Source organism: Sphaerodactylus townsendi, linkage group LG12, assembly GCF_021028975.2.
Source record: "Sphaerodactylus townsendi isolate TG3544 linkage group LG12, MPM_Stown_v2.3, whole genome shotgun sequence".
Classification (NCBI taxonomy): Eukaryota; Metazoa; Chordata; class Lepidosauria; order Squamata; family Sphaerodactylidae; genus Sphaerodactylus; species Sphaerodactylus townsendi.
The window spans coordinates 11,352,382-11,363,192 of NC_059436.1; the positions used below are offsets into that span (position 1 = coordinate 11,352,382).

The window sequence follows — 10,811 nt, forward strand, 5'->3', positions numbered from 1 at the left end:
ATATTGTGCAAGCAGTTTTATCTGTTTAAATTTGGTGATGCAGTTTTAGACAGAAGATAGCCACCACTTAGTGCCTGGGACAGAAACAATGCCCTTTACTTGGGATGTAGATGACAAGACAAATGGAAGTGTCATTTATTGCATCTTGCAAGCCCAGATGTCTATTATTGCCATAGCAAATTTGGAAAGGATCTCGTGGGAGTCGAATCCAGCCTCTGGAATCAAGGCTGGATGTTCTGTAAGTAAAGTACAGATCAGCAACTGGCTGTACTGCCAAGTATACTCTTCTGAAGAGTCTGCCCCTTTTCCCCAACCCAGTTGCCCACCCAGGGGCAGGGTTTGTGGAGGGAGCAATATCTCTAGCATCCTGCTTTCATCGGGGTGTGTGTGTGTGTGTGTTGTAATGATGGGGATATTGACCACGCGTTCAATATCTCCTGGCAATGACCATTTGGTAAAATGGGTTCTAAAAGCACCTCCAACAGACGCAAGGACTACTTGAAAACCAGCACCACTATTTCTCACTGTCCTAATCACTAAACCAGTACTTTTTGTTGTTGTGTTTTATACCACTTTGCCAATGACAAGTCCCTCCGATTGGAGTGGAGTTGTGATCTACCTTTTTGTCCGCACTGTCCTGTTGTATTACTATACTAGATACGCTGTTAACTTTAAGTATGTGAGGTAAAATTATTTTTGGAAGCATTAGTGGGGTCTCCACTGGGAAGAACCCCGAATCTCTCCCTTGAAATGCCTATTCCTGTTACGCCACAAAAATAATTTATTTTACATTAAAAGGCTCTTTTCTCTACCCACTAGTAGTGCTTGGTCACTGTATTCAAAGGGCGAGTTTCCTGCATAAATCCCCTGCTTATGTTTTGATGACTGATTAAGATGTTTGGTTTTCTGCCTTGATGCAGAGAAGTAGAGACTTTCTGTAATAGGAAAGTATTAGTCAGTTTAGGGTAGGGTTTTCCCCACCCCCCTTTGTTTGGAATAAGGTTGTTCTGATCAGCCAGGCGGCAACTTCTTCCTCCTCCTCTCTTCCAGTGCTATGAGGTGTTCTTGGCAATGACACTTGTCTTCCTTCCAAGACACACTGGCGTCATTTGCAGTCCCATTCAAAGCAGAGTTACACCCTCCTAAGCCAGTGGACTTAGAAAGGTGTAACTAGGTAAAGAATGGTGGTGTTGGTGATTTAGACAGAATGCTAATAATGACCACATGCTCTGAATTACAACCGACTAGTGCCATGGTGGCGAACCTTTGGCACTCCAGATGTTATGGACTATTATTATTATTATTATTATTATTATTATTTATTTGACTTAATATACCGCCCAATCCCCGAAGGGCTCAATTAGCCATGCTGGCAGGGGCTGATGGGAATTGTAGTCCATAACATCTGGAGTGCCAAAGGTTCGCCACCACTGGACTAGTATGTTTGTGTTGTGGTGGTGCACTAGTTAGAATATTGGACTAGGTCTAGCAAGACTTAGGTTCCGATCCATGCTTCCCGTGAAAATTTGCTCAGCTATGCTCTCTCTAAACCCAACCAGTGAACAGAAGGAAGAAGACTTACATGTGCATCTCAGAGGAAGGGAAGACTGCAATTTAAATAAATGTTTATCTGTCATGCAAGGGACTGAGTGGGGTAGGGTAAGGCAGGTTTCCACACTTGCGGGAGCTTGAAAATTATACACACAGCCTGTTTATCTGTTCAGAGATCATTATTTTTGCATTTATTGTTGTCACCTAACTTTGGGTCTGATTGTATAAAAGAAGAGTTTGAATGTATACCCCCCTTTCTCTCCTGTAAGGACACTCAAAGGGGCTTACAAACTCCTTTTCCTTCCTCTACCTACAACAGATACTTTGGGAGGTAGGTGGAGCTGAGAGAGTTTGGTGAGAACCGTGACTAGCCTGAGATCACCCAGCCTTCATTGCATAGGAGCAGGGAAACAACTCTGGTTCAACAGAGCCCTTAGGGGATGGGGCGGTCTACAAATATAATAATAAATAAATAAATAAATAAACATATAAAGAGTCCACCACTCATGTGGAGGAGTGGAGAATCAAACCCAGTTATCCAAGTTAGAGTCCCCCTGCTCTTAACCACTGCACCACACAGGAAAGCAAAAGAAAGGTGAAGTACCATATATAAATATTCAGAATGAATAAACATTTGAAATCTTTCATTTATTAATTAAAATATTTTACCTCACCTTTTCTCCATGACTTGAGGCAGGTTACCTGTTTAGAACATGCAAAACACAGGAAAACTATGCCCTGCTATACGGCAATACTAGTTTGTGATTCATTGCTACCCTTCCAGTTTAAGGTGTAAATCACAACACCAATTTCTAGAAAATAACTCCTTTTTGTTACCCTTAAAATGCTGTCTTTGTTGAGATTTAGGCCAGGGACTTGCTATCGGCAACACATTGGATAACAGTGAGGGGGCAAAAGATGTCAGCATTTTTTCTTAGGCTGATTCCCCATGGGCCCAAAAAAAGCAGTGTGAAAATGGTGTGAAAACAGTATAAACCCTTTTACACCGTTTTAAACCCTTTTACACCATTTTCACACCATTTTCACACTGCTGTTTTTGGTCAATGCGGAATCAGCCTTAGTGAGTTTTTCTTTCCCACTCTGTAAGTTTGTGTTTCTTTTCTTTGCCTTCCAGATACTGGATGGCTTCTCATGTAAATTTGACTCTGGCTAAAGAAACTTCGTTGGAAGATGGAATTCCCCCAGCAAAAAAGCCCAGGTAAGCAACACCGTGTAGTTCTTGGGAAAAAAACTTACAGAATTTTCCATGACTATGTATTGGTAGTTTCTTTCAGGAAGTGATCTTTATGGTTTACCTTCAGTTATTCTGTAACCTACTCTCAAATGCTTCGCTATGGTAGGATATGGAACTTCTCTCTCGTAAAATGGATGGCTTAGTGTATTTTGAACTTTTACTAGCTGTACATTATTGTTCAAATGTAGTACTTTATGGTAATTTAGCAGTATTTCCAGTCCTTGGGACAGGGTATCAGTGCCACAGGCAAGTCCATATAACTCTTCATGACAAGCCAAACTAGGAAAAAACCCCGAATAATCTGATCTCTTCAAATAAAGTGTACTAATGTAATTTCTGTTAGTGATTCTGTTCCCAAGGCTCAGGAAGTAGATTACTCTTGTATAGATTTTCGTCTTTGTTTTAAATGTATTTCAGTGCAGAATACATTTGGACATGGCTTATGGATCATGTGTTGGGCTCAAAACTGGCTTGGATACTGCTGAGCCAGTAAATTCCAGTCTATATTTCCTTCTCCAAATTGGCTGGCTGAATCATCAGGCCATGTAAATTGTATCGCGCTGGGATCAGAGCAAGGCTTCCAAGCTACACTCAGGGATGAGACTATTCCCTTACCATCTTCATGTTGCCAAAATTATTCATGTTTACATAAAAATATTTGAAATACTACATATTACTCCAGTATTAGTTAATATAACTCAACATGCTTTCCCCTTCTTCTCTTTGGCTGCAGGAAATTATTGCCAAGTCTAAAAACCAAACGGCCCCAGGAGCTGGTGCTGGTGATTGGGACTGGCATTAGTGCAGCTGTTGCGCCTCAAGTGCCAGCCCTGAAATCGTGGAAAGGCCTCATCCAGGCCTTGCTGGATGCCGCTATTGACTTTGACCTCCTTGAAGACGAGGAGCGGAAAAAGTTTCAGAAATGCCTCTGCGAAGATAAGAATCTCATCCATGTCGCCCATGACCTTATTCAGAAATTGTCACCAGTGAGTTGACCGCACGCTGAACTGCATGGTTTGTAAACTTCAGAGGGAAAAAGCCAAACACTCTTCACTTCAAGAAATGTGAATTGGAAGACCCACTTATACTACTGAGTTTTTAGCAGTGGACAGGAAAACCTACTTATAGCTTATCACACTGGGACAGGCACTTGTTTGTCTTTCAGCTTGCAATAAAACATTTACTGTGACCTTGGCATGATCTTTTTGTTTTCTTTTGACAGCGCACAAGCAACGTCCGTTCCACATTCTTCAAAGATTGCCTGTATGAGGTCTTCGATGACCTGGAGTCCAAAATGGAAGATGCTGGGAAACAGCTGCTTCAGTCTGTGCTTTATTTGATGGAAAATGGTGCTCTTGTGCTCACCACCAACTTTGATAACCTGCTGGAAATATATGCTGCAGACCAAGGGAAGCAGCTTGAATCTCTTGACCTCACAGATGAGAAAAAGGTAATTGCGTACACTTGTCCTTCTAGATCTAGTTTGGAAATCCATGTCATGATTAGTCCATGTTTGATCCTGCCATGTCTCCCATCCTGGGTGTGGTATCCTTAATTGCTGTAGTTGTATTTTCTCACTCTTAGTACTTGACAATACCTTACCTGTTTATTAGGTGGCTGCAGTTGTAGTTCTGTCAGTAGTATGGAATGTAGGTTGTTTTGACCCCCAAGGGAGGCTGCATTGTCTCTGGACCATGGGACTGGAGGGGTGCCATATTCCCTTGGGAACTGGTAGTCAGGGGTACTGTTATTTTGTCTGCCCTTTCATCCTGTCCCATCTCACCTTCTCCTTTGCAACTGATCTTTGAGACCTAAAAACTCATCCCCATTTTTTGAGCTTCTTGAAGCTGACACTTCCATCTGCAAACCCTTCTTTGAAATTGGCCTGGTGCCTAGTTTATTCGGAAGGCATGTAAATAACAGTGGGGGAGTTTAGTCTCTTTTTTCAAATGTGTATTTTCATTGTGCATTCATGTGCTCTCTCTTTTATGTGACTTTTTAGTCTAATGGTGGGAATGTTTATAGTACAACATTTTAAAGGAATGCAAACTGAGAGTGGACAGCATGAGATGAACTTCGAGGAGTGAAATTTTCAACTCCATGAATCTTAGAAATTTTTTCCTGACAGTATCTATTGAAAAGCCACCTTTGTGCTTGTGGGAGAGGGAAAGAAAATATAGAAATTTGCATTGGAAATAAAGCAAACATCTTTTTTTTAAAAAAATGTGAAAACAAAACCTTAATATGGTTGCTTTGCTTTATAAGGTAAATTCAGAATTTATTTTCTTTGAACAACAAAAGCAGAAAGAGAGATGGGGGTTGTCTCATTCATTCATTCTGCAAGGAATTCAGCAGCAGGCAAACCAACAAATCCTGTACATTACTCAAATTTGACTAGATTTGCATGTTGCAACATTGTTTCTTCCAAGTTTTTCCAAATGAAATTTTGGGCATGACACAGAGGTGCAACATCAGGGCATTGAGATCTGAGGCATAGATAGCTGGTTGAGGTAGGGAGCCATATTTGGAAGGACCACGATGACTTACCCAGATGAACAAGCTGGATCATTTATATTTTAGGAGCCTCAAACTAAAAGGCATAAAATAAAAGATGGAATGTGAAGCAGTATTCATGTGCGGAATTTTTCCTTAGGCAGAAGTCTCTGTTATACTTCCATTGCAAAGACAGGATGCTACCCCTTATGCTGTAGTGGACTATAAGCACAAGTTTCCCGTTCCTAACTCCTATGAACCCCAACTGGCATTCCAACACAAGTCTCAGAACATCCTCAGTAAACATATCCAACTATGTGCTATAGTGAACCAAATCTGTTTGACCTGCAGAGGACAGCAATTGCTTCCTGAGTCTTAGATTGCTTGCAGATATGTGGGATTTATCTTATCTGTAGATACCGGGAGCTTCTTTGAGGCAGGGAACTGTAAACACCCACACAGTATTGAATTTTTGGAATGTGGAACTAGAGGGAAATGAAGGCAGACCTGTTAGTTGCCTGTCTTGAACTGCTAACCTCTTGGCAAAGGTCAGCCTTTTAGAGAAACCAGATGGTCCTTTACAGCAAATCTATTTTTGAATGTTGAGTGTTTTCTCTTTCCTTTTTCTCCCGTGTAGGTTCTGGAGTGGGCCCAGGAGAAAAGGAAGCTTAGTGTTCTACATATCCATGGAGTGTACACAAACCCGAGTGGAATAGTTCTGCATCCTGCTGGCTACCAGAACGTTTTACGTAACACAGAAGTTATGGTGAGCTCTGCCTTGAGGGTTGGTTGCCTTTAAAGGTGGCTGAATACTTCCAGAACATGAGAAGGTGCAAGACTGCATATTTCAAATATCTGGATTCTAGGGCTAGGTTTAGTCTTCTGGAGGTCAAAGATTGCCAAGCTGGAGTTGGGTATCTCAAACTATCTATGTAGATAAGTGTTGGACATAAGCATACATAAATGCCTACTTACTACTTGTCAGGGGTAGGGAACCTGCGGCTCTCCAGATGTTCAGGAACTACAATTCCCATCAGCCCCTACAGCATGTGGCCAGGGTGGCCCGTACTTTGGCCAGACTGATGAGGTGTGGCTCCCTGAGTATCTAGGCCACATTGTTCAGGAATCCCAGGAGCTCAGATACCAGGGAATCCACAATTCTATCAGTTCTCACCGCCAGCATGGCCAATTGGCCATGCTGACAGGCTGATGAGAATTGTAGCTCCTGAACATCTGGAGAGCCGCAGGTTCCCTACCCCTGTGCTAGATGCAAGTTCTGATGCATGTCTGAGTGGGTACCATCTGTCAACACTGTCTAAAGTTGCTTTTCCTTTGCGGAAGCCAATTTGCTCAGCTCCAAGAATTTTATTGTGTACCAGCCAAGATTCTATTTTGTTCAACAAGAATTTAGAGTAAATCTTTCCAGCCACTGATAAGAGAGCAATCGGACGGAAATTTGTGGGATCACTTGGATCTCCTTTTTTTGTATATCGGCACAAGTATGGCAGAAAGCCAAGATTTAGGGATTTGGCCTGAGTTGTTGACGTGGGTAAAAAGCGCTGCTAGCAATTCAGCCCACCAGTTCAAATTTAGTTTGAAGATTTCTGGAATAAGTGCATCAGGGCCTGGGGCTTTCCCCTCTTTCATATTATCAATCAAGATGGTAACTTCTGCCGGAGTAACTGGAGGCCAAATAGGGAGTTGGTCAGTGTCTAGACAGTCAATTTCATTGGATGTCTGATCATGAAAGAGGATTGAGAAATAATTAAACCACCTGTCTGGAGAGATAGAAGAGGTAGTAAGCTTATGCAGGCCTGTGGTGTTATTTACCAATGCCCAGAAGCATTTTGCATCATTGGCAATGGAGGCTTGTAATAGTTTATTCCATTGCAACATTACAAAATCTTGGTGCTTCTGTTTGGTTAAGGCTTTAAATTCATATTTAAGAGTGGCAATTTGAAACAGAATGTCCTTGGAGCCTGTTTGGCGATAATACCTATATAGGGCTCGGATATTGTTGTTGTAAGTAATACAGTCTCTGTCAAACCAATCCCTTTCCCCCCGCAGATTACTCATATCTTGATTAGGAATGGCAGAATGTGTCAACACTGTCTTGCTTTGAATGGGATGTAAATTGGAAGAGTGCATGTTTTCATATAGTTGATTTAAACGCAAGCATATTGTTGACATACAACTTGTACTGAACTGGTTGCAGAGCTGGCACCAGTGGAAAACTGTAATTTCTATCCTTCTCTCTTGAAGCGGGAGATCCAGAAGCTGTATGAAACAAAATCATTCTTGTTTCTGGGTTGTGGTTGGACTGTGGACGATACCACATTTCAAGCCCTCTTCCTAGAAGCTGTGAAGCACAAATCCGACTTGGAGCACTTTATGCTTGTGCGCCGAGGGGACGTGGATGAGTTCAAGAAGCTCCGAGAAAACATGCTGGACAAAGGGATTAAAGTGATTTCCTACGGGAATGAATATGCAGACTTGCCTGAATATTTTGAGAGGCTTACAGAAGAGATCTCCAGCCGGGGTCGAGCAGGTAAGAGAAATTGCTATCATTTTAAGGGTTGTTGTTGCTTGCTAGATGCAACATGCCACAGGTAGGAAAAACTTTTCTAGGGGTGAGAATTCTGGGGTTTGTTAAGCAGAACAGAAAGGACATTACAAATCTGAGTCTGTGTTAACAAATTGTGCATTTTCATAGAAACTGAACTATCTGTTCCCCCTATCCAGCAAGCCTAGGCCTCTTCCGCACATGCAGAATCATGCACGTTCAATGCACTTTGCAGCTGGATTTTACTGTGCGAAATAGCAAAATCCACTAGCAAACAATTGCAAAGGTGGATTGAAAGTGCATTATTCTGCATGTGCGGAAGGGGCCTAGGCTTGCTGGGTAGGGGGAACGCTGAATTTGCAAGGCTTCAAAGGAAGGTGGAAGATGCCGGGAGTTAGGCTTCCACACACAAATTGCTGTGAAAGAGAGAAGGAATTGATCTGTGTATGAGTGCCATACTGAGGGGAAAGAGGGGTGTGTGTGTTTGTATGCATTGTGCGCGCCACAAAACCTCCACCCCCCCCCCCCAAAAGCCCATGTATGCATGTGAGATACAGCATTACTATTGCTATTTTCCAAACCTATATCAGGGCTGTTTAGAGTGATGAATTAACTTAGGACAGGTTACGGAGACGAATGAACGGGTCTGTGTGTCTGACCTCTTCCAATGTATTAATCAGCGACCACTTGTGCAAGCGACCACTACTGTTCCATCACACGGAAACAGTTCTGACACAGGAAGCTGGCACAGGTACAGGCTGATCCTCTTGTAGCCCAGGCTGAGTTTGGGTGAAACTAGCATGTGATCTGCCACCCCTCCAATCACTGAACTCCCCCCATCCCCATCTGCCAGGTCTGCCTCGAGAAGGACAGCTAAATGGCACAGCTGGAACACATGCGGAAGTGAAAGGTATGGAATTTACTTAATATTCTTCTCACTCACTGAGGCCAGGTTTGAACAGACAGGTCTTGCCAACTGGCAGCTCCCTTTGGCCCTTGAAATGATGGATTCATGGGATATGGGGCGGGAGTTGAGGAAATAGCACAGCGGATGGCATCTGGCAGAACACAGAAGCGTCCTTGATAGGAGTAGGGGATGTGTTTAAATGAGCTGAGCTGTGATGGCAGCAGAGGAATGGAGGAAAAGCTTGAGGGAGTCAGAGAGCCTCTTAGAAGAAGAGGAGTTTGGATTTATACCCCACCTTTCTCTCCTGTAAGGAGACTTGAGGTGGCTTACAAGTTCCTTTCCCTTCCTCTCCCACAACAGACACTTTGTGAGGTAGGTGGGGCTGAGAGAGTACTGAGAGAACCGTGACTAGCACCTAGCAGGAATGTAGAAGTGCGGGAACCTATCTGGTTCACCAGATAAACCTCTGCCACTCAGGTAGCTGAGAACTTCGACTTTCCCCTCCTCCACATAAAACATGCTGGGTGACCTTGACCCAGTTGTAGTTCTCCAAGAACTCTCTCAGCCTCACCTACCTCACAAGATGTCTGTTGTGGGGAGGGGCAGGAGTTCGTAAGCTGCTTTGAGACTCCTTAAAGGTAGAGAAAAGCCTGGTATAAAAAGCTGTTTTTCTAAAACATCCTCATGGGTCTATCAGTAGCTTCTGGCCAAGATAACGAAAAGGAGCCACCATATTGAAAGGCAGTAAGCTTCTGAATGCCAGATAGCCTTGACCTCTGTGCCCTGATGGTCAGTCACTGTGAGAAATAAGATTATGGGGAAAGGATTACTGTACAGACCTTGGGCACATCTCCTGGTATATATGTCAAAGTGGTTTTAGAATACTACTTCACAAAACAGGTATTGAACAGTGGCCGAAACCGTGTTCTAAAAAAGTACGAGTAATTCAGCTGTGCGGAATGAGTTGTGAGATGTTCCTCTAAAAAAAGTAGATTAGCTGTTTCTTACCAAACTTGGACTGTTTCCTGTTGCTTTAGTTTTAAGGGCAGGATCCACGTCACCCACCCAGACGACAGAAGACGCTGAACTCTGTTCTGGATACAGCCCCCAAGTGTGCACAGGCCTCCATCAGAGCAGCCCCCTGGGTTCTACAAGCTAATCCGTATACTGACAACCAAAAGCAAGATACTGTCAGCTCTTAGTAAGGTAGGCGACTCTCCAGATGGCAAAATGAAGCATTACTGTCTCCACAACTTGTTCTTGATGTGCCTGAGGTCTGTCTACTGCCCCGACGTGTGAAACTTTAAAACTCCTTGACTTGACACAACCTTCCTTGGACCCTCCTGACTTGGGCACGAAAACTTGTCTGCATCAATGCAATGTCTTTTTCTATTGAACGTTGTCTCTGCTGGGAGATTTGGTTGTTCTCCTTGGGCAAGAGTTTGCTACTAGTGCTTTTTGTATTCTGTAACTGTTTTGACTGAAACATGACGTTTTTAAATGACTTGAAGCTCTAGTTTTCTAGTCCTTCCTTTATACACTGTTTTATATGTCTGAAGCTGTAATAAAAAAGCTGTTCATTTGTCCCTTGCGTGGGTGAGCTTGAAGTTACCCAACCCGATAGTGCTGCTTTTGCTTTCCAAGTTGGGAGTCAAAAGATGTAATGCTAGAAGATGTTAATAACGTTAAAAATATTTACTTTCAAGGAACTTTCTCCATTAAACCGCTAGGTAGTTCAGTACAACACGAGTCATTGAACAGAAGACTAGTCCCCTGGGATGGCTGGGTGAACGGAGGGTCTGAGATGAGAACACTTCTGCAGCTTCTTCTGCAGCCAGCACGCGTAGTGGTTAAGAGCAGGTGGATTCTAATCTGGGAAACTGGGTTTGATTCCCCACTCCTCCACCTGAGTGGTGAAGGCTTATCTGGTGAACCTGAGTGGTGAAGGCTTATCCTACATTCCTGCTGGGTGACCTTGGGTTTGTCTCAGTTCTTTGGAACTCTCTCATCCCCACCTATCTCACAAGGTGTCTGTTGTGGGG

The 10,811-nt window shown here is 43.2% G+C and overlaps 1 protein-coding gene across 1 annotated transcript; it reads left to right on the top strand.

Moving 5' to 3' along the window:
• The first annotated feature begins 2,660 nt into the window (after positions 1 to 2,660).
• FAM118B (family with sequence similarity 118 member B) lies at positions 2,661 to 10,353 on the top strand. The gene is made up of 7 exons (XM_048513562.1): positions 2,661 to 2,770; positions 3,540 to 3,792; positions 4,029 to 4,256; positions 5,937 to 6,065; positions 7,562 to 7,847; positions 8,716 to 8,772; positions 9,807 to 10,353. Exons 1-7 carry the CDS (start codon positions 2,694 to 2,696, stop codon positions 9,926 to 9,928), a joined length of 1,152 nt encoding a protein of 383 aa, XP_048369519.1. The 5' UTR covers positions 2,661 to 2,693; the 3' UTR covers positions 9,929 to 10,353.
• Positions 10,354 to 10,811: the final 458 nt, after the last annotated feature.

What these genes read in the sequence shown, in the direction of transcription:
- FAM118B (XM_048513562.1), top strand. Translation starts at nt 2,694, where the DNA reads ATGGCTTCTCATGTAAATTTGACTCTGGCTAAAGAAACTTCGTTGGAA. An exon ending in CCCCCAGCAAAAAAGCCCAG is followed by an intron (nt 2,771 to 3,539) that starts GTAAGCAACACC and finishes CTTTGGCTGCAG; the next exon opens with GAAATTATTGCCAAGTCTAA. An exon ending in TTATTCAGAAATTGTCACCA is followed by an intron (nt 3,793 to 4,028) that starts GTGAGTTGACCG and finishes TTCTTTTGACAG; the next exon opens with CGCACAAGCAACGTCCGTTC.